Source organism: Sander vitreus, chromosome 11 (genome assembly GCF_031162955.1).
Source record: "Sander vitreus isolate 19-12246 chromosome 11, sanVit1, whole genome shotgun sequence".
Classification (NCBI taxonomy): domain Eukaryota; kingdom Metazoa; phylum Chordata; class Actinopteri; order Perciformes; family Percidae; genus Sander; species Sander vitreus.
In genome coordinates, this window is record NC_135865.1 from 2,762,282 (window position 1) to 2,787,377 (window position 25,096).

The 25,096-nt window shown below is 44.4% G+C and overlaps 2 protein-coding genes across 5 annotated transcripts in view; one reads left to right on the top strand and one right to left on the bottom strand.

Annotated features, from left to right (window-relative positions):
• itgb2 (integrin, beta 2) overlaps positions 1–8,277 on the top strand; it is a 34,741-nt gene extending 26,464 nt beyond the window's left edge. Inside the window, exons 9-16 of the mRNA XM_078263058.1 lie at positions 90–179; positions 271–408; positions 1,952–2,142; positions 2,500–2,732; positions 4,532–4,751; positions 5,024–5,238; positions 5,366–5,532; positions 6,185–8,277. Of these exons, the coding sequence (XP_078119184.1) occupies positions 90–179; positions 271–408; positions 1,952–2,142; positions 2,500–2,732; positions 4,532–4,751; positions 5,024–5,238; positions 5,366–5,532; positions 6,185–6,250 (1,320 nt within the window). The 3' untranslated portion in view covers positions 6,251–8,277. The remainder of the gene's footprint in view (positions 1–89; positions 180–270; positions 409–1,951; positions 2,143–2,499; positions 2,733–4,531; positions 4,752–5,023; positions 5,239–5,365; positions 5,533–6,184) is intronic.
• Positions 8,278–10,284: 2,007 nt separating this feature from the next.
• On the bottom strand, positions 10,285–23,848 carry ubxn4 (UBX domain protein 4). Of its 4 annotated transcripts, none has more exons than XM_078263062.1 (13): positions 23,600–23,848; positions 22,949–23,051; positions 21,384–21,412; positions 19,529–19,647; positions 19,058–19,223; positions 16,813–16,903; positions 16,006–16,060; positions 13,828–13,992; positions 13,036–13,163; positions 12,281–12,383; positions 11,880–12,011; positions 11,278–11,513; positions 10,285–10,993 (listed from the first exon to the last, which is right to left on the bottom strand). In XM_078263062.1, exons 1-13 carry the CDS (start codon positions 23,679–23,681, stop codon positions 10,855–10,857), a joined length of 1,548 nt encoding a protein of 515 aa, XP_078119188.1. In that variant the 5' UTR covers positions 23,682–23,848; the 3' UTR covers positions 10,285–10,854. The 4 variants fall into 4 exon arrangements, with proteins under 4 accessions (XP_078119188.1, XP_078119187.1, XP_078119186.1 ...); XM_078263061.1 differs by having other exon boundaries at positions 11,278–11,516; XM_078263060.1 differs by having other exon boundaries at positions 13,828–14,004.
• Between the last annotated feature and the right edge of the window lie 1,248 nt (positions 23,849–25,096).

Genomic DNA, 25,096 nt, shown 5'->3' on the forward strand with positions numbered 1-25,096 from the left:
CTAATTTTATTTATTTATAAAGCACACGTTATAGGCTCTGTTTACTATTTTTTTACGATTTTTTTCTTTGTCCTTGTGTTTTGTCCCAGCAACTCTCGCAAATGATTCCTAAATCCGAGGTGGGAGTTCTGTCATCAGACTCTAAAAATGTGGTTGAATTGATTAGGAGCGCCTACAATGTAAGTTGTCAATTCATCAAATTGAGCTACTTTCTCCCTTGCAGTTTTTGTCTATATCTCACAACCATCTCAAACGTGTGATCCATGACAGAGATTGTCCTCCAAAGTAACTATAACCCATGACAACCTGCCTGACAACGTGAGAGTGGTCTACACCCCTAAATGTGACCATCCAATACAAGAAGGGGACAGCAAAGGGGTTTGTGACGATGTACAAGTGGGAAAGGAGGTCAGTTCTTTCTGGAATTTATTTTAATTTTCATGGTGATGTTCATTTAACTAATGCATGTAGTTCTTGTTACATCAGTTTCCGGTTTTAGTATTGTATACTGCTATAATTGTATAATGCGTCTCATGTCCCATTAACAAGTCATCTATCCACCCAGACCCTTGTAGCACCAGGCTAAGCAAGGTAGCCCCAACATTCTTCTCACTAGCCCCCTCCTCCTAGCCTGACAAGCCAGACCCACATCAAGATGTTGGGTCTGGGAACTCACCATTGACGGAGCTCACCCGAGGGGCGGGATAAACGGTTGTCTTTCAAATTCCCTCTGCACGCAATAGGATAGCGCTACAACCAACCAGAGCAACGCTAGTGGATAGATTCAACTTTGCGGTATCCGAACACATCTTCCTTTTTTAAGAATGACTTCAGTGCCGTTCTTTGTTCTTTTCTCAAAGAAAAGCTTAACTCCAAGTCTTCCAGAAGACCGCTGTTCCCAGCAGCAGCAGCCATAAGCCCGCCTACCGACTCTATACACGATGTGATTGGCCTGACCAGAGTTTGGTTTTTCCAACTCACAAGCCAACGGAGAGTGCCTAGACCCCCCTGGCTGCAAATTACATTTGCTGCCGCTAGGGTGCGTCTAGATTTCTAGGCTACCTCCTCCAGTTCTTCTGCCGAGAGCCCAAGCCATCCCCAGGTCAATCCCTTCACCATGTTCTCCTCCCCGTGTGACACGCTCACATTAGCTCCACCAAGCTCTCTTCAAATGTCTGAGTTCTTAAATCAGGTTATTTTTAGGCAATTTTTTTACGACTTTTATTATATACACCTCAGAGAAAATGACTTGTAATGACACGTAAACAAGACCCTAAGATACCTGAACTCTTTCCCTTGAGTGGTAGTTACTCATTCCGAAGGTGGCAGAGCCCAACACAAACTGAGAATAAGCTTGACTTCCTGCCAAGAAAGCCGGCACAGCTCTTATTCCAGCTATGCAAGAACCAAATTGGCTGTAGTAATGACACCTACACTCCTGCACTCCCCTCCCCAGTATCTTGGCAAATACAAAGAGCTGATCCACTGCTCCACAACCAGAAAGGAATCTTCATTGGTTCTATCGAATCTGAGGTTCAACAATGGGTAGAGGTCTGAGGAAGTCAAAAACCTCAGAGGCAAGGCATCAGGGGATGAGATGCTGAGGTCTCTGGACTTTGTTGGGCAGTAAAGGCTCGCCTCTTGGATGTTGCATGATAGTCAAGGGCAATGCCTGTGCAGGCCAGCATGGTGTTGGGGGGACCAGATTGTGGCTGAAACTATTGGGGTATAACATTCATTGTTCAGGCTCCGGGGAAAAGATAATGCCACAAGGCTGGATATGAGGATCCAGCTGATTGTAGAAGCTCAGATTTAGGAAGAAGGGGACCAATGCACTGAATATTAATATGAGAGAGGATCAAGAATGTACACCCTGAACCAGTGTTTTTAGAATCTGTTTTAAATGTTGTAATAAATGTATAAACCTCGGACTCGTCATACCTTTTTTCAGATTTCATTTGACGTCACAGTGACAGTTGACTCATGTATAACGGACCAGTCTTTCACTATTAGACCACTGGGCATCAAAGACACATTGACAGTGACCTTGTCTACAAATTGTGAGTGTAGATGTAAAGACCCAGACTTCACCAATCACCCACACTGCAATAACAAGGGAAAAGTCAGCTGTGGTATTTGCAGGTAAGCTTCACACCTCCTACACGATGACTGTATTTAACTTTAGCGTTAGCAATGGATAGCTGCTTCGCAAGGTAACAATATACAAACAAAAAATAAGTAGTATGTAAACAGTATTACAAAGTTTCATGCTTCTGCAGTGTGACATTTAGGTGTTGACTTGGGATGCTGTGTGGATTACTAGAAGAATGGAAAATGTAAAAATATATTCATGTTATGGATAAGAAAATGGGATTCCGCTCACAAAACTGATCAAATAAACTTTTTGTAATAAAATGCATCATAGAAGTTGAAATGCTGGTGGAAAATATGTGTTTTTGTTCAAGTTGTTTCTTGCTCTCTGTAACATGTCTTATGCAGCTGCAGTGAAGGCTTCATTGGTCAGTTCTGCGAGTGCTCCATTGGCGATAAGGACGTGAGCAGCCTGCGAGCGTCCTGCCAGAGGCAGAATGGCACCGAGTGTGAGGGTCAGGGCGAGTGTGTGTGTGGCAGGTGCGAGTGCCACACCACTGAGACTGGAACCAGTTACCATGGAGAGTTCTGCCAGTGTGATGATGAACACTGTGATAAGTTCAACAATCAATTGTGTGGAGGTAGAGTTTGACTCATTTTTACATTATCTGTATTTTAAAAACTCACTTTTTCCATTAAGGTTAAACAGCGGCAGTTGACGCTTGCGCAGACGCTTAAACCGATCTTAGCTCGGTTAAGGTGTACACATCGAGGGATACCCCAGTTACTGATGGAGTTTTCTACCTCCGTTAAACGGGTTATTAGAACTTCAGTTTTAACCGAGGTTAGGTGTTTACACGGCGTTTGAAAAACGGGCATTGCCTTAACCCGAATATAATAATTTTTTTAAACTGCATGTAAACGTACTGACTGTAAGCTCTAATACAGCGCACTGTGAGCCCCAATGCAGCACACTGTGAGTCCTAATGCAGCACACTGAGTCCTAATGCAGCACACTGAGTCATAATGCAGCACACTGAGTCCTAATGCAGCACACTGAGTCCTAATGCAGCACACTGTGAGTCCTAATGCAGCACACTGTGAGTCCTAATGCAGCACACTGTGAGTCCTAATGCAGCACATTGTGAGTCCTAATGCAGCACACTGAGTCCTAATGCAGCACACTGTGAGTCCTAATGCAGCACACTGAGTCCTAATGCAGCACACTGAGTCCTAATGCAGCACACTGAGTCATAATGCAGCACACTGAGTCCTAATGCATAAAGACAGTGAAAGTGAAAAAGTGAAAAATAAAAAGGCAACATGTTTTGGGGAGAATAAAACTATCCTGGGCTGAGTTTTCCTAGTAACCTTACCAAAAAGGCTCAGGATACTGTAAATGTTGGTATAATATGAAAATGGCTGGTGGATTTAAGACAAGAAAATAATAATTTATTGAATGAATCAAATTTGAACATATCTGTCAGTGGCTTGTTGATCTTTACATTGTTAGTTAATTTCCTATCCGAGCCTGGGACACACATTCATACGGTTTGATAAAGTACTAATTGGACTTTAACTTATCATTGCACTTACAATAATGAGCGCAGCTGTCCTCAATTTAGGTCATTGTGTCATCTCATCTCCTTTTTCTCACTGCTGTGATTGGTTGAAGTCGCGGGAAACTTCAGGTTATTGGTCAAATGTGTGGAAAAGTTGGGGTGATTGGTCAAAATTGCGAGTCGCATCAAATTTGCGGTGATTGGTTGAATTTGCGTGAATTGGCGCGATCGCGACATCGCGAAATCCTGGAGGGACTGAGCAGCTGCAACCATGATTTAGGTGCCCCCCCCAATCCAAGGAAAACTGTGAGGCAAGAAAAAACATAAGGACTGGGGACATGAATGCACACAGATGGAAAGAGAGAGGAGCTCAGTGTGTCAAAGGTAGTATCCCGGCAGTCTAAAACTATAGTGGCATAACCAAGATATGGTCCAAGGCAAACCTGAGCCAGCCTACAAACGGTTGGTAGATGAATCTGACATCATGAAGAGAAGCAGAGTTAAGGAGGGGGTGTGCCGTGACTGTGGCTACACACCCTCCCCTTGCAGGTCTAGGCGAACGCTGCCACTCCTCACTCCCTAGCAGGAAGGCTGGCTCCGTTATTGGCTGCAAACAGGAGACATTTGAAGCTGTGGTGGAGAGGAGGTCACTGTCAACTGTTATCTATCATGGAAACGACAATCAATATCTGAAACAAGTTCCATCCCTAGCTTTTTTACCCGAAATATGAAACAAATAGCGCTCTGACTTCCGTTTCACAAGGCTTATAATTAGTAATTTTTTCCGTAGTTCCCCTTTGTGCCACTCTGGTGCTGACCCTGAGGTGCACCTTACAGATACTTAGCATCCATTCCTGTCTATTGCTCCAAATCTGTAGGAAAGGGGAAGTGCAACTGTGGGAAATGTGAGTGCTTCGAAGGCTACGAGGGCTCGGCCTGCCAGTGTAAGAAGTCAGAGGAGGCCTGCCGCACCGCCAACAACTCTGTGTGCTTCGGCAGAGGCAGCTGCAAGTGTAACCGCTGCGAGTGTAAGGCGGGGTACCAGCAACCCGGCTGCCAGTACTGCATCGGCTGCACCAACCCCTGCCTGACCAAACTGTAAGCAGTCCAAACTTTACTCTACTTTTACTTTTGCAAATTATTGTTGAACGTCTGATTCATTTTTCCCCTTTGTGTCTCGGGCTTTTTGATTGCAAACATGCATTCTTTGTCATCCTTTTGCTTATTTAAAATGTTTAGTTTCTCACCTTGAAACAAATAGATTTGTCATTGTTGTGTTGTACATGACGAGGAGTTTGTCCTGAGATAATAACATTTCATAGTTATTCATCAAATTAAAACCAGATACTTCCTATTTTTTTTATTTGCAGGAACTGCATTGAATGCCTCGGCTTTGACTTAGGTCCATTAAAAAAAAACTGCAGTATGGTGTGCAGCGGTAGCATTTATCATAACATGGTGGATCAGTTTTCCATTGAAAAAAAGAAGTGTCATCAGAAGGACACGGAGGGCTGCTGGATCAAATTCAACCTGGAGCAGTTGGTGGGAGAGGATAACTACAGAGCTGAGATCCTGAAACAGAGAGGTACGCTGCTGATCCACTCTACAGGGTCACAGTTCACGCTGCTTCTGCAGCCGGCGGATCAGACACTTGTTCTACTGATGATTGTGTATGTGTGTGATCTCTGTGTGGTTTGTGTGTGTTGCTACAGAGTGTCCGGAGCCCCCCAGCGTCTTAGCCATCATCGGAGGCTCCATTGCCTCTGTGGCTCTGATCGGCATCCTGCTGCTCATGCTCATCAAGCTGCTGCTCTACATGAAGGACCTGAAGGAGTTCAGGAAGTTCGAGAATGAAAAGAAGAAAGCCAAGTGGGCAAAGGTGAGACCAGCCATTTAAATGTCATCTTTTTATTATCACTGCTAAAAAACTAAACCTAGAAATAATCACACTCAACATTTTAGGAACTTGGGCGTTGTCATACAGTTTCAATGTATTATATGTAAAAGTGACACAGAGTGATAGATAGATAGATAGATAGATAGATAGATAGATAGATAGATAGATAGATAGACAGACAGACAGACAGGCAGGCAGGCAGGCAGGTAGATAGATAGATAGAGTCCTCAGAGTTCCAGCCCTAACACTACATGTCCTGCTTTTACTGGAGAGAGACCTTTTCATGTCCAGTCAGCTAATGTGGCCAAGTTGTTTTTAATTTCAACCACCCCCATATTACACACACACACACACACACCACACACACACACACACACACACACACACACACACACACCACACACACACACACACACACACACACACAAAGTACATACCATACACTCTGGCATAGTGGCCAGGCCTTCATGGAACTGTTTCTACACTGTGGAAAAGAGCTGGGACTGTGTCTCACAGCATCAGGAAGACTCTCTGTGTGCTTTAGTAATGAGCTTGTTCCAGACGGTGTGTAATCTGAAACTAAACTAGATAAAAACATCATAGACAAACTAATCACTGGGCTTTCTGTTTCCAGGCCGACAACCCGCTGTTCTCCAAAGCCACCACCACTACTGAAAACCCCCTCTTCAGTGGAGAATGAGGCCCCAAGTCCACAGTTATTCATGCTGTTTGTCCACATTCACACATTATTTATCGGCTTTAATGTGGACTTGCTTACTTTCTTAAAGTGGACATATTCTGTTTTTCTCATATTTTCTGTCATATCTACAATGTCATAATGTTGGATTTTCATGTTAAAGGACAATTCTGGCGTAAAATGAACCTAGGAGTTAATAACATATGTGTACCGAGTCGACCGTTCTCTGGGATATGTTTTCATGCTAATCGAATGCGTCTCTAGCTTTTAACAAGCTACCGCAAAACCGGTGGTTAGCTGCTAACGCTAGCTTTCGGGGCAGAGAGTAAATCACTATTTTCTACCACTAACAAGGCTCAAAATATCACCACACTTCCACGGTAGCATAATGAGGGTCCCTACATGTAAACCGAAGCAATGAGAACTTTGTAAGTATACAGACAGTTTATTAAAAAGATAGATTATAAAGACAGTAGTGTTCGTGTTTACATTCGGCCGCCATCTTAGAAAACAGTCATGAGCAGTCGAATCACAACGCTGGGTTTGAGCTATGTTACTGGTTACTGGTTGCACGGTGTTCGTGGTTCGACTGGTTATGACTGTTTTCCAAGATGGCGGCCGAATGTAAACACGAATGCTACTGTCTTTATAATCTATCTGTACACTTAGAAAGTTCTCAATGCTTCAGTTTACATGTAGGGACCCTCATTATGCTACCGTTGAAGTGTGGTGATATTTTGAGCCTTGTTAGTGGTAGAAAATAGTGATTTACCCTATTTTGTGGTAGCTTCAATTCAATTAGCATGAAAATATATCCCAGAGAACAGTCGACTCGGTACACATATGTTATTAATCCTAGGTTCATTTTGCGCCAGAATTGTCCTTTAAACGTGGCCTTTCAAATTTCAATTCAAATAATGAGGTAAACGCATTTTAGACAAATCCCTGTGAGCTAAAACGTTCAGGTTTCCAACTATTCTGAACGCTCCGGTTTCAACCGTTTTTTCTACTCTCGGCTAAGTCTTACGCAACTCTAAGCCGGCCTTATATGATTGGTCATCTGCTCCAAGTAGGCCGGACGGACTGGAGTGGGTTTTTTTTAAGCTACTGCAGTGTTAAAATTGTCACATGTAGCTAAATGCCAACAACAGTAAACAATGTCATCTTGGCTGCCGGTGTTGTTAAATTCTCCCCAATTCCGGTCCCTTTACTGCTGGGACATGTCCGGTTGTGTAGTATTTTGGTTTAGAAGCCTTTATTGGTGATTTTTCACGGTTCAAAGTCCTGCTATATAGTCCGTTGCAGTCAGTCTCAGGTTCCGGAGTGCAACAACACAGCAGAGAATCAGCAGAGACATGCGCTGACCAATCAGAGCCGACTGGGCTTCTTAAAGAGACAGGCACTCCTACAGAGCATCTCATACAGAGGGTGAATACAGGAGCAGCAGCCATGGGCAGGATGAGAAGAATACAATATTTTTTGAACATTAAAGCATGTAATAATGTTCTAGTAGAATCACAAAATACAAATATGAACCTGAACATGCTATATAATGGGTCACCTTTAATGATGACTAACTGTCATTGGCTGTCTCCACAGCAGCATTTTCATCGTATTTCTTTACTTATTATTCCAAAAATGCATGTTTTTGCTCATTGCTTGTAATATTTACTCATGGTATATTGTAGTAAAGCTAACAATATAGACAGCAGAAGAGAAGTGCAGAATGTATTGTTTATGTATTGTTTATATTATGTATAGCACACACAAAATTGATACTCATCATTGAAAGCAGTTTCTCTGTGCATGGGGCATACACTTGGAGGGATTTCTGAAGGATTTCTTCAGATGTGTGTCTGTAAAAATTGAATTCAACTGCAGGTTAAATGAATGAACACAAATCAGTAAATTAAATATTTTCGCAATGTCCTCATTTTAATGTAATTTAGGCTAAGCAGAACCCAGAGCTGCAGCAATCCATGTTTGTGTCCAACAGACAACAATGAATAAATAAAATAAATTGAGGAACAGGCCTGGCTCTTTAGCTCCTGAATGCTCCACATGTTAGCCAGCTAGCAGCTATGTGCTCACTGTGCTGAGTGTACACATGGACCATAGCAGCTGTTCCAGCACCCTGTTCAAACAGATGACATTCATTTTCACACAGACACACAACACACCACGATCCCTTTGGGAGATGTGCACGGTGTGACAACCGTCCAGCCTGACAGACTGGTCTGACGGACAGAACATCAGACCCATGTCATCGGAGCCCTCTGCATCCTCCACACTGAGTATGGAGCACGTCTTTCCAGAAGATGCTCTACGCTCACTTAGGCTACATTTACACTAACGTTTTCATTTTCAAGCGGTGTTCTAAGACAACAACAAAAAACAGCTCCGTCCGCGAGAGCGTTTTAGCTTCTCAATACAGAAAATCTTTCGGAGAAAGTGAGAAGTAAGAGCAGGGATTTATTAGCTTGGAGCAACAACGAGATGGAACTTTTCCTGAAAGGTCTGTAAGCTACCTAACTGATAAGACTGACTGATCAGTATCAGACACAGAGAGACAGAGGACCCTATTTTAACGATCTGAAACGCAAGTATCAAAAGCCAAACGCAAGTAGCTTTGTGGGCGGATCTCGGCCGCTGTTGCTATTATACCGGCGGGATAAATGACTCTTGCACCTGACGCAAATCTAAAATGGGTAGGTCTGAAGTAGTTACACTACTCATAGGTGTGGTTTGGGTGTAACGTGCAATAAACCAATCGGAGCATCATCTCACATTCCCTGGTGAGGAGGTGCGCTTGTTCCATGGCGGATTGCTATTATAATGGCGGATTTGCCAGCGCACGCCAGGAACGGTTCACAGCCGAGGAGACCGACGTTCTCGTCAGGGCTGGAGCAGGAGCTGTCCGGGATACGGCAAAGTATAAATGCCCATCTTGACCGGGTGGCGATGTTGCTGCGGCCTCTGGGGCGCATCTCCTCAAGTCTGGAGAGGATTGCTGCAGCCGTGGAACATAATGTCATCCTGTTTAATGTCAAGTTGTCTTAATAAGGACACTCCAAAGAAATTGAATGTCAAGTTGTCAAGACAAATACATCTTCTGGTAATGTCATCTTGGTAAATGTCAAGTTGTCATTACAAAGACATCCCAAACAAATGTAATGTCAACTTTTCATAATCAAGACAACCCAAACAATGTCAACTTGTCATGACAAAAACCGAATGACACTTAATGACAGAAGTCAAACGTTTATGACTTGTTTATAACATTTATGACACGTTCATGACAGTGTCATGTCACGATTATGTTGATACCTTCGAGTAAAGTGTTACCACGAGGTGGAACTGTTCCTGAAAGGTCTGTAAGCTACTTAGTTGATAGGACTGACGCGCTGCATCCTTTCCAAAGCTCTCCATGTGGGCCGTTCAGACCAGTGGTGTAGTCTAATGTATTATTTTAGCGGGCACTGTACTATATAAATATATGGATCCGACTGGACATATCAAAGTGTGTGTGTGGGGGGGGGGGGTTCTGGGTTTCCTCCCCCAGGGAAATTTTGAGCGTCACAGACTTCATTTCCTGCAATCTGATAGACCTTCTTTGCACCAACTTACGGTGGAAATACCTTTATTTAGCCTAGGCGTGGCTACAGATCTCCGATTACCTGCCTGACCGCCAGGGGTACACTCTGTCACCACCATACTTTGGAAGCTTTTGTTGTTCCAATTCACGTTTATAAGTTTCAATCTTTTTGTCGCATTCTTCCATAATGCACTTCAGTGATTCCCCTGAAACGTGTTGTCATCTCTGGGTGTAGAGTGTCCATCACTGCCCGAGTTTTGGCCAGCTTCTCTTTCTCGTTCTCAATCACCAACAACATTAGGTCCAGTAAGTATTTATTTTATATTGATTGATTCATTTTCAAAATAACAGAAAAATGATTTCAAATAGCAAAGCTCCAGCTATGTTCAACATCTGGAGCATGATGACATCGTGTGGAAGAACAAAAACAACCAAGACACAATTTAAGGTTTTAAAAAAAGACTGCTTTAATTTTTTCATTGTTGGATGAGGAGTACTACAGTAGTCACCAGTGTGTGTGTGTGTGTGTGTGTGTGTGTGTGTGTGTGTGTGTGTGCCACCACCACCTTAGTAGAACACCTACAGACTCCGTTCTCAGCTAGCAGCTGCAAGGTGTTATCAAATATTTGATACATTTTAAACAAAAACATCTTCATTGCACTTTAATAATTTGCAGGAGTCACTGGCAATCGGCCAATCAGCACAATGTGAAGCCAGGCTCAGATTGCGTCATCTTCAGGGCGACGGTGTACTGCCGACTTCGGCGCCAGACACAAGCAGGCCACGCGCTCTCTACACCTGTCAACTACAGGATGAGCTACACACACACACAGAGAGAGAGAGAGAGAGAGAGAGAGAGAGAGAGAGAGAGAGAGAGCCTGGCCACCGGACACAATCATGTCATCATCAACACAAAAACAGCTGCTGTTGATTAGTAGCGACAGTCAGGAGGAGGGACAACAGAAACCACCGGACCAATCACAGCGGGACAGCCAGAGGAAGTCACAGAGAACTACATCTGCTGGGTGGAGTTCCCGTTCCAGGTGTTGGTTTCGTCCTCGCTGTCCTCCTGATTCCGCAGCCTACAGATTTTCCCGTCCTTCTTGAAGTCCTTGGGCCGCTTCTCCGCAGGGTGCTTGGAGACACTTTCTCTGAGAGGACACGCACACACAGGGAATTCATGAACATACACACACACACACAGCACCTACTGCTACAGCAACAACAGGTGACTCAGGCAGTGACCGGGCAGTGCCATTTCAGATCACATTTGACAGCTTAGTAAAGTTTAGATGAATTTCACCCAGCATTTGGTTAGGATCTGCGGTTGTGTATCAGTTCTGTACATATACTATGTACGATACACAGTCTGTCAGGCTGCAGATAAGTGAAGGTAAAGTGTATACTCCATGTGTTTGTGTGTGAAATGGAGCACCTGTTTGTTTTGTCCGAGGCTGAGGCTGATGCTGAGGCTGATGCTGAGCTGGTGTAGGAGCTGGACGGGCGACCTGGGCCTCTGGGTGCTGCTCCGGCTCCAGGAGGGGTGGGGCTGGTAAACAGGAAGGAGCTGAGGAATCTCCACACAGCCAGTAGAGGGTAGAGCAGTGTGCCCACAAGGGCCCAGACGCCCCCGGCAGAGGACTGGACCACTGTGTGCGCAGGCCTGCTCGACTGCTGGAGGGACAGCACCCAGATCATGTTAACGCCCCTTAACACCCAGACATTAGGCTGATGTGAACATCACAGTAAAGTGGCGTGTAGGAGGATCAGAGGGTAGTGTAGGATCCCCGACGGTTTGGTTACAGGACGTTGGGTTATAGGGCTGGGAATTGATAAAAGCTTAGCTATCTAGAACATCTAGAACGTCATCCAATATGTATTCTAAATGGTTTTACTGATGAATATAAAATGCTAGTTTATGAAGGACATGTCATACTTGTGAGCAGACAAGACAGTTCAGGCCATTGCTTGACCATGGGATGAATGTGAGCAGCCCATGGCTCTGTGTGTGGACTGAAATGGACTGGGTCTACTCACCGGCAGCAGCACAATGGAGGCACTGGGAGCCAGCTCCAGCTCCAGCAGAGTCCTGTTCAGGTCCTCACTGGTGAACTCCCGCCGAGGGAACATGGTCGCCAGGGAGAACTTCCCATAGCGCTTCCCCACTTCCTGAGACACACAAGCACCAAACACTTCAGTCATTGTGTAGGAACAGTTGATAGTGCTATGTGCTACACTCTGACACTGCTCAAAGGTGTGGAACACTGGAAGTGACAGCTGTGTCCACAGTCTCCTCTCAGTGGCTCTCTGGACTCAGTAAGTGTGTGTCTAGCAGTGCAGTCTGTGTGTGTGGGTGTGGGTGCGGTGTATCTGTCAGTATGTTAAAGCAATAACTGGTCCAGACCCAAGCAGTGTTCCACCTGCTGATTGACACCCACTTGATCAACAAAGTCCCGGGCCTCCTGCAGTCTGCTCTGGGCCGGAAACTGGTTGGTGAAGGAAGAGCCGTCTGGGAGCCTGAACTGGATCCTCGCTATGGTACTACACAAACACACACACAAAATGAGAGGCAAAGGAAGGTATAGGGCGCTATATAAATGTAGCCCATTTAAACATTTCTGTTTGTATTTGCTTCTTTGTTTATTTTGCAGTAATTCCCCTATTTGCTTTCATATTTCATTTTCTCTTATTTATTTGTATTAATTTTCAAAAGACAGTTGAAATGATGTATTCATTGGTAAATGTGTCTGTGTATTTATTGATTTCTGTTTGATATTATGGCCCCATTTCTTTCCCAAGCCTGTTTATTTCTGTGTTCTGGCCATCCCCGTGTTTAGATGGAACTACAGAAACGGCGGCCTCCAGTCAGGAGAAGTGAGCCGCTAAGCGCTGCGGTCCGGCCAGCCCATACTCAGATCGTCGTGGTAACAGTGGGCCGCCACATGTGCAGCTTCTTTTCAAAACAGATTGAAATATTCAACATATGTATCTTGGTAACTGGACTTGAGTTCTGTCTGGTTCATGTTCAGCAGCTCTTTGAGCTTCTCTCAGTGTTTGTATTTGAGATGCATCTCTAACGATTCACTATTTCATCATACACAGACATTTCTTCACTGAGATTAAACCCTGCGTGTGTCTGCGTGTGTGTGTGTGTGTGTGTGTGTGTGTGTGTGTGTGTGTGTGTGTGTTGTACCTCCTCTCCCTGAGTGCTGACTCCTTGCGGGCGTCGTGCTGGGCCTGCCGGGCCTCCAGCGCTGCCTGCCGGGATGCCCTCTCCTCCTCCTGGGTCTGGGCGTAGCGGGCGGCTCTGTCCGCGCGGTCCTGCACCACACACGGGACAAAGGCTCAATGGATGCACTATGTGGGGCCGCTGCAGTACAGCTCAGAAGCCCCGCCCCCTCCGTTGTTAGCGGATGGGACACGGACCAAACTAAAACATCTAACTACACGTCAATGTAGTCAAATGTCCCACAAAGATGGTTTTTAGGTCGGTCTGATCACGCTGCTGTCTGTTCCAAGCGTTCATTTTTCTCATCGGTTTGGGTTTTTTCCATGCGCTCCCGTTGAATATAATCATTTGCAAGTGCAGAGCTTTTACGTATTGTGTTTGACAAAGAAAACAGAGTTTCGAGTGCAAAATGGAGTGGGTAGTCTCACCTATTGTCTGTGTTCTTGCTGGAAAATACAAAGGAGGTTTTTAAGAAAGCATTGCACTTAAACTGTGATGTTGGGAATACCATGCTAGCTGTCAAAAAGTCTATTCAGCCTAATAAAGTCCCAAGTGTTGTGACCCGTTTAAATGTTTAATCATTTTTCTATGTTAAAATATGGTGATTCCGTATGGCCCCAAAGAGCGCTGGGTTTGAGCTGAGATTCTTACAAAAACAGTTTCAATCTCTGGGAGAAGTCCCTCATTGGGATGTGTTTTTGACACGTTGATGTGGCGCTAGATTTAACCCTGCAAGCGGCGCTGTGATGATCTCACCAGGGCGATCTGCTGTTTGACGCGCTCCCTGGCAGCCTTCTCCTCAGCCTTCTCCCTGTTCCTCTCCTCCAGCAGGCGCCTCATCTTCTCCTCTTCCTGCTTCTTCTTCAGGTCCTGCACATCCTTCCCCATCTTTCTCCGCTCCATTTCCTTCTTGATCTCGTTCTGAACCACAGGCAACACACACAACCAGCACACACAACTCCAGTAAACATCCCGACTCACACAACTGAACACTCCCAAGGATCCAACGCACAGGGAGCACACTATCCAAACACACTACTATGTATATCTGACGGGGAACACACAGAACCACACGAGACTGAGAGGAAAGGAAGCCCGTGTGTAGGAGCCACATACTGTATGTTGTTTATGGTCTCATTTATATATTTATTGATTATTATTAGTGAGGTCAGTTAAACGCGTTTTAACGGCGTTCATTTTTTTATCGCGAGATTAACGTTCTTTTTGGCCTAGCAGACTTTGTAGTTTTTTTCACATGCTGTTGCAACAACTAGTAACGTTAGAAAAACTACAACACCACACCGGATCTAGCTAGACCGGAAACACAACAACACGCACGCTGCACACACTTGTTTGGGCGTGCGAGCCGGCCAAAGAGTAGTAGGCTAACGTTACGTTTTGAGTGGATGGCGAGCGCGAGACGCCGAAATGGACGGCAATAAGATTCTGAATGGAAAGTTTACATTTAAAAAGTTGCCAAATGGTTCCATTGACAAGACCAAAGTGATCTGTGTGTTTTGTCGTTGTGAACTGAGCTATCATCGCAGCACGTCCAGTCTGAAATACCACTTGATGGCCAAGCACACAGCTGATGGCCGAGCACACAGCTGATGGCCGAGCACACAGCTGATGCCAATTCTCCGCCCCCTCGTCAAAGCCAGGCGACAAAAGCCAATCCACTATTCCATGTTGATAAGAGCATTAAAATGAGAAAAAATAATGGCACAAAAAGAAATCTAGGGACAATTAGGATAAAAATGTGCAATTAATTGCGAGTTAACTATGACATTAATGCGATTAATCACGATTAAATATTTTAATCGTTTGACAGCACTAATTATTATATTGTGCACTTATATTGTAGGTGGTGGGCGTTTTCATCGCAGTTTTCGCAGAAGTGATAACATATTAGTTTGCTTCACCTGTTCTCCTGGGACAGTCAGGGGGTGAGCCTGGGAGTCAACACTTTCTGTTGACCGCCACACCAACGCACTTATTTCGCCTCACAAAGTAACTTTCCATTTGGTAACTGCAGTGCTAGTTGTATTTTACGTGTCATCATTGCAATACAATCTTTAAGCGTGTCACAGTGTGTTTAGTCCCTCGCGGCAGCACTCTGTTGGACTGCTTACAGCCGCAGCGCCATGTGTTAGGATGTGTGTCCATTAAAAAGGGCCATGGTTGGAAGTCCAGAACACAGTCCACTGTTAGGGCCGGGGGTCAGAGACAGTACACTCCAGGCACACACACACACACTAGTTTCAGAAAAGTGTGCATGGATAACCTGGGCGGTAATTGGACAGGACATAGTATGCATGTGCGGAGCGGCTTTAACACTACAGCAGCTCGGCTGTCCTGCCTCCTGATTGGCTGACATGCTTCTGTGTCGATAGCATCTTGCTTCGGTAGCTCGACTTATTTTCTTGTCATATTCTTCATTACAGCGGCTAATTATCCACTTTACATTTTTAGGGTTAGAGCAGCTCCAGCAGGATATAAACAGTAAGGCTTCTGGACATTACAGTTCTGATAGTAAGTTAGTTCAAATGGCTTTAATATAGGCTTAGGAAAAACCAATCACCCATCACTCCTTCAGTCGGCCACATACGATGCGATGGCCAATCGGCACAGGCCTACTACAGAGACACTTTTAAAAGACAACGGGCTGAGTGACATCACAATGAGCACCTGTCCAGCCCCGCCCCAGGGTTCTACTCCACATGTGCATCAGTGAGGCTGGGGTTCAGATCTGAGATCAGTGCGTGGACATATTCACCCTCTTCAAGCATATCCTAAGACTGAATGTTTACCGCAACAAATGAGCCGTCTTTCAGCTTCTGGAGGAAATCTCCTCAGTGTTCCGTCAGTAACAAATATTACAACTATTACATACAGTGGGGGGGGCATGACCCATGGAATGGCTAATGTCCTCACCTCTTCTTCTTCTCTCTTCTTCTGCTCTCGTCTCTCCTCCAGCTTCTTGGTTAACCTGACGGGACAACACAATGATAACACATCACTTTTACCTGGAGAATGATAAATGGATTTCCTTCCTCATCTTGTAATTTATTACAATCCCAGCAGTTAGAAGAGTGTGGACTGGACTTCAGCTTAGAGAGTCTAATCAGCCAGAAGAAGTGAAATCCCCTGTGTGGCTGTTCAGAGGCTTTAATACAATAGGATTCATTGTCCAGCATTAGTAGCTGTAATGACATTTATTATCTAGGCAAATATCACCTTTATGAAGCTAATGTTACATTTGTTTTCAGAGAGAAATGTTTGTGTAACATGTATATGAGAGACAGGTGCGGCTGGAAACAGCTGAATTTCTGTCAAGGCCTTTCTAATGTGTGGGACTGGATCTCAGAAACATCTTTTAGTATAGTTCCATACTGATGAATAGTGCATTTGCTACCCTGTCTTCCACTGGCTGCTACTTATGACTGTGTGTAGGCTCCTACCTGTCCACAGCTGGACATGTGTGTAGGCTCCTACCTGTCCACATGTGCACAGCTGGACATGTGTGTACGCTCCTACCTGTCCACAACTGTACTTGTGTGTAGGCTCCTACCTGTCCACAGCTGGACGTGTGTGTAGGCTCCTACCTGTCCACAGCTGGACGTGTGTGTACGCTCCTACCTGTCCACAGCTGGACGTGTGTGTAGGCTCCTACCTGTCCACAGCTGGACATGTGTGTAGGCTCCTACCTGTCCACAGCTGGACATGTGTGTAGGCTCCTACCTGTCCACCTTAGCATCCAGGTTCTCTTCACTGGGGGCAGCATGGTCTGAAGATGTGTCGGCTGTCCCTGGGGCTGTGCTGGAGACGGACGCTGCGTGGAACAGAAACAAGCAGAGAGCACCGGGTTAACTAGATTATCCACAACAGGTCAGCACAAACCACGGTTAATGTATACATCCATAGGGCTGCCACCATCACCACATTTATACTTCATTCATTGATTTTATGCAAAGCTGCTAAACTGGCATTTGTCATTATTACACATTCTGGCTAATTAAAAAGTAACCTACTAGGGTTGGGTGACTAAGAATATCTAGTGTGCCTCCAAAGAAGCTGCTCAGCAGGGTGTGTGTGTGCCGGTGTGTGCGTGTGTGTGTGTGTGTCTGTGGTAGAGTGAGTGAGACAGTGATGCTGATTATCTTTGGAGCGAGTAGTGAGCAGTGTTTCCCACAGGTTGAGAGTTTACTTGTGGGGGTGGGGGGTGCAGGATGTGACGGTGCAACGCGTGATGGCTGGGTTCAGTAATAAACTAGTCAAATGAAGGTTTATGAACTATTAATTGAAAACAATGACTACATAACATTAACAGATAATTTAGAAAGAAATAACTATTTACATATTAAAGTGCTCATATTATGCTCATTTTCAGGTTCATAATTGTAATTTGAGATTGTATCAGAATAGGTTTACATGGTTTAATTTTCAGAAAACACCATATTTTTGTTGTACTGCACATTGCTGCAGCTCCTCTTTTCACCCTGTGTTCAGGTCTCTGTTTTAGCTACACAGTGAACTTCTGTAACATCTTTGTTGGCAGTTGCACATGCGCAGTAGCTAGGTAAGGACTACATGAGCTAGCTAGCCGTTTCTCCAACTTCGGCCTCTACAAGGCAGGATTAGCCGGGAGACTTCTTCTAAACGAGGGCACACTTCCAACTTTGCGTGGAATACCTGCAGAACAGGGACATGGAAGTAATTTATTTTGTAGATTAGGGTGAATTTGTGTGTGTTGTAGCAGTGTTTTGCCATTGAGCATTGAGCTAGCATGCTAACGGTTAGCCCCGGCTAGTGACGTAGAAAGCCCTGCAGATTTTGACCAGCTCACCCGGAGACTGAAGGCAGGACACATTCAGAAACCGTATCTCACTCAAAACAGCATGGATGGGTTTTTTTTTCAAAGTGTCTCTGTGTGTGGAAGCACCAGAGACACAAAATAACACCCCAAATCCCAGACAAAGTGATTTTTTCATATGGGCACTTTAAACAAACCAGACTAAAAGATGAAAAGTGTAGCCGTGATGTGCCTTGTCAATTAAATCTGGTTGGTTTATCAAATGTTACGGTTCAGCAGATAAAATACCCGATTACCCAGCGCCCAAATGATATAGTGTTAACTTAGCCTTAATACTATACTATGATCCATACAGACAGTTACATGTTATTATAAATGTCAACACTGTCTCCTCCTAAGTGTTGACGCTGTCATGCAGGCGGAACGTGACTTCACGAGGGGGAGGTCTAGGCCGCTGGTCTGTGTGCGCTGTAAGAAATACACCGTTGTTTTATCTACCTGGGCGGGTCTCAATCTAGTGCGTTTGGGACTGTTCAAATCCACTTTTGCTAGTTTGACGGTGGAAAAAAGGGTCCGTGCGTTGGGCGCATGGTTCTAAAGGGTTGTACTTAGTGTCTTCATTAATCAGAGGTGTGTTTTGGGCGTAACATGCAATCAACCAATCAGAGATCATCTCCCATTCCCTTTAAAAGGCAGGCGTGTTTGGACCTTGGAGCATTGCCATTATGACGGCGGATTTGCACCGTAATATTTTTATTTGTAATCTTCTGCATGTGTGTGTGCTGCTGTGCGTCCCTGTGTGTAACAAGCATAGTGTGTGTGCGCCGTGCACAAGCCTAGGAGCATTTTACTAATGCGCTGTTAAAAGAACAATGAAATGCTGCGTTATTGACTTTAGACCAGGTTTTTGTTGGTCAATGGCGCGATCACTTCCTGCTGCCTCAAGATAGCAATACACCCAGAATGCACCCGAACAGGATTCTGTTACTGCGTTGCCTATTTCTCGCCTCAAATGTTTTCAAAAACATATCTTAGTCAAGTGCTCATGGCAATCTGCTTGGACCCCAATCATTGGCTGATCAGACGTTCCCCGGCCAGTTGATTGGTGCATCTCTAACAGAAACAATCCTGACAGATGGCGGTGGCCAGGCTGTGTGATCCAGGCTAACTCACCTGGTGCAGCTGCACTGGCTGGAGCTGAGGCTGGAGCTGAGGCTGGAGCTGAGGCTGGAGCTGAGGCTGGAGCTGAGGCTGGAGCGCTGCTATCAGCTGGGCTGGCCTCCACAGGAACACCTACCTCTGGTAACACTGTCCCACCTTCCATCTGCTGGGCATGCATCTGGCAAACACAGGGACAGCAGCATTAGCACAAACCAGTCCCGGTGTTAGAGGACCGTCTTCACATCTGCGCTTCTAAATACTGCCGTTCAAATACGGCCAAGTCAGTCAGATACTTGGTCTGGGCATGTCTGGACAGAATCTTATGGCAATCCAAATAACAAGAAAATAATAAGAATTGTTGACAGATTTCAGAGCCACCAGAGCAGCTGCTAGCATGGTTACCAACACTCATCGTGTGGGGGGGAGGGTTCTGTGGTTAGCTACATACAACACATGAGCTCCCTACTAATCCCACTGCTGTACCTGCTTCACTCGGTGGATTCTTTTCTTCAGTTCTTCAGCAGGAACACTGCCGGCGATGACCTCCAGAGGGATCCCATTCTCCCCGATGAAGAAGCTGGAGGGGATGCACACCACGGGGTCTTCACACAGGGGGGGAGTTGGTTAAGGAACAAGCTCCCAGACACTGACAGTGTGTAGTGTTAACAGAATCAGTAGAAACAGCACTCTGCACTGGTCACATGCATTCCCACCATAGTCAGGGAAAACACTGACAGGTAAGGAATGGAGACATGACGCAGCTTGATTTTAATGGATCAGTATCAACTAAAAGAAAAGACACACACACACACACACACACACACACACACACACACACACACACACACACACACACACACACACACACACACACACACACACACTCTCTCTCTCTGATCCTTTAAATTAAATTACATTTCACTTTATGAGTTTTTTTTAACATTAATATGAGTTCCCCCAGCCTGCCTATGGTCCCCCAGTGGCTAGAAATGGTGATAGGTGTAAACCGAGCCCTGGGTATCCTGCTCTGTCTTTGAGAAAATGAAAGCTCAGATGGGCCGATCTGGAATCTTCCCTTTATGATGTCATAAGGGGAAAGGTTACCTCCCCTTTCTCTGCTTTGACCACCCAGAGAATTTGGCCCGCCCATGAGGAAATAGAGCTACAACCGTGGGCCTATATAAAAGAGACTTCAGATACAGTATTAGGGACCACTAAGGTCTATATAAAAGAGACTTCAGATACAGTATTAGGGGACCACTAAGGTCTATATAAAAGAGACTTCAGATACAGTATTAGGGACCACTAAGGTCTATATAAAAGAGACTTCAGATACAGTATTAGGGGACCACTAAGGCCTATATAAAAGAGACTTCAGATACAGTATTAGGGGGACCACTAAGGTCTATATAAAAGAGACTTTCAGATACAGTATTAGGGGACCACTAAGGTCTATATAAAAGAGACTTCAGATACAGTATTAGGGGACCACTAAGGTCTATATAAAAGAGACTTCAGATACAGTATTAGGGGGACCACTAAGGTCTATATAAAAGAGACTTCAGATACAGTATTAGGGGGACCACTAAGGTCTATATAAAAGAGACTTCAGATACAGTATTAGGGGGACCACTAAGGCCTATATAAAAGAGACTTCAGATACAGTATTAGGGGGACCACTAAGGTCTATATAAAAGAGACTTCAGATACAGTATTAGGGGGACCACTAAGGCCTATATAAAAGAGACTTCAGATACAGTATTAGGGGACCACTAAGGTCTATATAAAAGAGACTTCAGATACAGTATTAGGGACCACTAAGGTCTATATAAAAGAGACTTCAGATACAGTATTAGGGACCACTAAGGTCTATATAAAAGAGACTTCAGATACAGTATTAGGGGACCACTAAGGCCTATATAAAAGAGACTTCAGCTACAGTATTAGGGGACCACTAAGGTCTATATAAAAGCATCCAAAAAGCTGCATGTCATAGGGCCTTTAAAAGATGCTGGGGACATCTCGCAGCATGCCTACTTTCTGTTAACTTGCCAGACAAGATGAGATTGTTAATGGTTGAGTCATTTCATCAATTAGATGTGGTATGCATATTTTTAGATGCTTAGTGATGACAAAGATGTACATGGTCTAACCCCTCACACAGTAGTCAGCCATGTAATGTAGTGATTCATCTCTTAGCTCAGAGAAGTAATTTCCTTTATATATATATATATATATATATATATATATATATATATATATATATATATATATATATATATATATATATATATATATATATAACAACCAACACAACCCAAGAACAGAAAAAAGATACAGATCTGAGAGAACTGCACACAGGGCTCGCTGTGGACAAAAAGTTACAACACAGTTCAATCTCCAAACACACCAACACATCTGTTCTTTACATGTATTACATCATACACCTGCCAAACCTATTGCACTAAATCCGTTGCTAGAGTGATGCACATGTAGATGTATATTACTGGGGATGCCCCTCAAAGTCCACCTGTCCAACTATCCGTCAGTGACTCCTCAGTCCACTTGATAAAACTTCAGGTCGAGCCCTGGTTGTTTTGTTTGTATTTGTCAGTCAGTGTGAATAACATCTTATTTTGATATTCTAGCAGGGCGAGCGCGCTGACAGTGTCCTACAGGTGGTCTGTAGTTATGAGTGGTGATGACACGGAAATAAGACACAGCCACAACGCATGGTGAACCAGACGGGTCTGTGTTTCAGACCCCTGACCCGTTCAGGACAGTCCGCCTCATTGGACAGCGGCCCCTCCCCCCAGTCAGCGGTAAGTCCACGGCGAAGGGTGCTGTAAAGCTCACAGACGGAGCAAGAGGCGCACCGCCACACGGGAAATACAAGGAGATCCTCCCCCTCCGAGGGCCGTCCCTGAGGACTATCCGCCGGCAGACTGCGTGGGAATCTTGGTATTAAACTATTCTGAACAAATCAGGCAGGAATGTTTCAGTCGAACACAGAAGCAATTCTACATTAAAGGTTTGGACACATGCCGTTTTAGGTACAATCAGTTTCATAAATGTTACTTAAAGGGTCATTTTGTTTTTACACAACCTGGACCCTATGTTCCCATGTTTCTGTGTCTAAATGACTGAAGAGAGCAACAATCTCTGATACTGGTCCAGTATTTAGCAAGAAACAAGCTGCAATGTAACCCTACAGGACTAATGTTCAGCGTCAGTTAGCGTCCACTAAAAGTTCAGTTTTTGCCGCTGACAGGCTCAAATTATTATTCTAAGTGTCTGACAACATTATGGAAAGGATCCGTACAGACATAGACCTTTTTGTTAAAGAGTAAGACCATCTTGGTTCGTCTTTCCACTGTTCCAACAATCACCACTCTGGTTTGGTTGAAATAAAGCCTTAATTCATCCATTAACATGTGGAGATATGCTGGCTCTATACACGCTAAAAGTGCTGACTTTTTACATGAAGTCTGGTGGGTTTGGTGATGGGGATTTTTGAGCTTTTTCATGTTTAACAAAAAGGACACATTGTGCATGGCTTCCTCCATTGGCAGTAGTTTAGAGTACTCTCGGTAGGTGTGTATTATGGGTCAATATGAGTGCAGTGGTATTATCTAGTATGTGCATCATGAACAAAAGCCAGCATAGCAAGTTAACTGAAAATGTTGACTTTGGAATTAAACTTCTGATTCTGCCACTTAAGACATACAGGACAATCATGAATACTGTACACTGAATAGTCTGAAGGCCAACGTCCACTGCAAAACTATTTGGAGCAGGAAACTGGACAGTTGAGGTGCTGTGGGACATCCTAGTTAGCTAATGGGAGCCAGTGGGGAGTGTTCCAGTCCCATGCACTGGGCTCTGATGTAAGCAGGCGAGTACCTCTTGGCATCCACTCGGATGGCCACACAGCAGTGGTGGGCTGCCTCTGACACTTGCTCATCCTCCCAGCTGGACATCAGCTGGGCAGACTGGTCATCCTCCCCTACACACACACACACACACACACACACACACACACACACACGTCATTTAGCTTCAGCTGACTGCCAACACATAACACTCTCCTGTCCTGGTAAGGTTGTAACTAACCTGGCTAGGATTGTCAGCGAGGGAACCCACTGCATAATCTTAATAATGTCACGTCAATAACTGACCTGCAAAATAATTTAGCTGGGCCACCACAATCCACTGGCCTGTCCTCTTATTCTATCGTAAAGTTAATCTGGTTAGACTATTAGAGACACCAGGCGCTGTTTTAGAGTCATCGTTACACAGGCCACACAACACTACAGCTAACATAGAACGCTAGCACATCGTATTTAGGTTACAATGATTCTTTCTTCTTGGGCCGTTTTACTTAAACACGCGTAATGACACTTCATAATTATTTGACAGCTGGTTGGCTATGCTAGCTGGCTAATGGCTACGACTAGCTGGCTAGCACGCAAGCGCTTTGGCTTTTTTATCACTTGTAACCTATGCAGGATAGCGTTAGCTAGCTGGCTAATCGACACGCACACACATACATACCTGTAATGACAACGACAAAGACGGAACTCCGCTGTTTAGCCAGGTTAATGGCATCAGGGATTGAGCCCTCAAACCAAAGCATCTTTAGGAGCTGTTTTAACGTTACCGACACCGTTAACCAGCTAAACTGCCGTTAACGTTCCGTACATTGATGAAGCGAAGTGAGTCTGTCAGTTTCTACTTCGAGCCTGAACATGGAGCCCTGCGCTGATCCGTAGCCAACGGAGACACTTCGGGAACAAACACCGGGGATCATGTGACCATCGTCATCATCATCTTTTTTTTTTTTTTTTTTTATCATAAATTTATCGTGACGTGTACCAACCGATTTTTTTTCCGGTAAGTTTCGCAGTACATATACTTTATACGACTTTATTACGGACTCATGGTCCAATAAACTGACAGCACAAATAATCCCAGAGGCATAATACAATTACATAATATAAAATTTCTAAACAATAATAGATACAAATACTGAGAAATGAAATGAAATACTTACACACCATAAGTTAAAAAAAAAAAAAAACAGCTAGAAATAAAAATAGAGGTCAAATGTAGAAGCGTTCATAAACATTCAAGGTTCAATTTTTTTTTTTTTAAGTAAAAGTAATGGTAAATCTACTTGTATGGATACATTGTTTGGTCATTAGAATGAGACTAGGCTACTATACATTATTTCTAAGTAGGTGAATATGTGTCTTTTTCAGGTATTCAGGTCTGAAAAATGGCTGTTCACTGCAAGGTTGTATGAATGGTGTGGATTTTTAGTAATGGAAGTATAAACCTGGAAAGATAAAAATGATAAAGCTTAACTGCCCCCACTTTACCACTCTTCACCTCATAACCATTATTCCAGATTATACCATGGTCTGTGTGAATACTGGATTCTGATTGGCTGCAGGGTGTCCATAAAAAAGTGTTATGGGAACAAGGAGTTCCAGCGGAACGGACCGTTTACCGTTGTAAATGAATGCGCCACATTAAGAAAAGAAAATGTGAATGTGTCATTTCCAACACTGAGTGGTGCTCCGGTGCCTCGTCCTCTGAACGCCACAGGATGGCGCTAACACACAAGCTGCAGGAAGTAAGATACACTGCCCCTCTGAACTGACTTTAATTATTTCACAGTGAATCATGTTATCTCACATCCCGTTGGCTGTTCTTACAGCTATTGCAGAAAACCAAGATAAGGGATTAAGAACGGATATTCCAGTTATCCTGGATGAATTTAGCCTTGACTGCACAAAAGCAGAGGCGCCTAAATTACCATGGAGATTTATTCTGTGCCGTATCCGGTCGGCAAAACTCCGAACACATCTTCCTTTTTTTAAGAATGACTTCAGTGCCGTTCTTTGTTCTTTTCTCAAAGAAAAGCTGAACTCCAAGTCTTCCAGAGTCGCGGCCAAAGCCGACTTCGAAAGACCGCTGTTCGCCAGCAGCAGCAGCCATAAGCCCGCCCACCGACTCTATACACAATGTGATTGGCCTGACCAGAGT

Coding starts and splice junctions, on each gene's coding strand:
- ubxn4 (XM_078263059.1), bottom strand. CDS start 23,681: ATGCTTTGGTTTGAGGGCTCAATCCCTGATGCCATTAACCTGGCTAAA. Junction 19,648..21,383: donor TGTGCAGTTCTCTCAGATCT/GTATCTTTTTTC, acceptor CCCTGTGTGAAG/ACCCCGTGGTGTGCATCCCC. Junction 16,904..19,057: donor AGCCAGTGCAGCTGCACCAG/GTGAGTTAGCCT, acceptor TGTTCCACGCAG/CGTCCGTCTCCAGCACAGCC.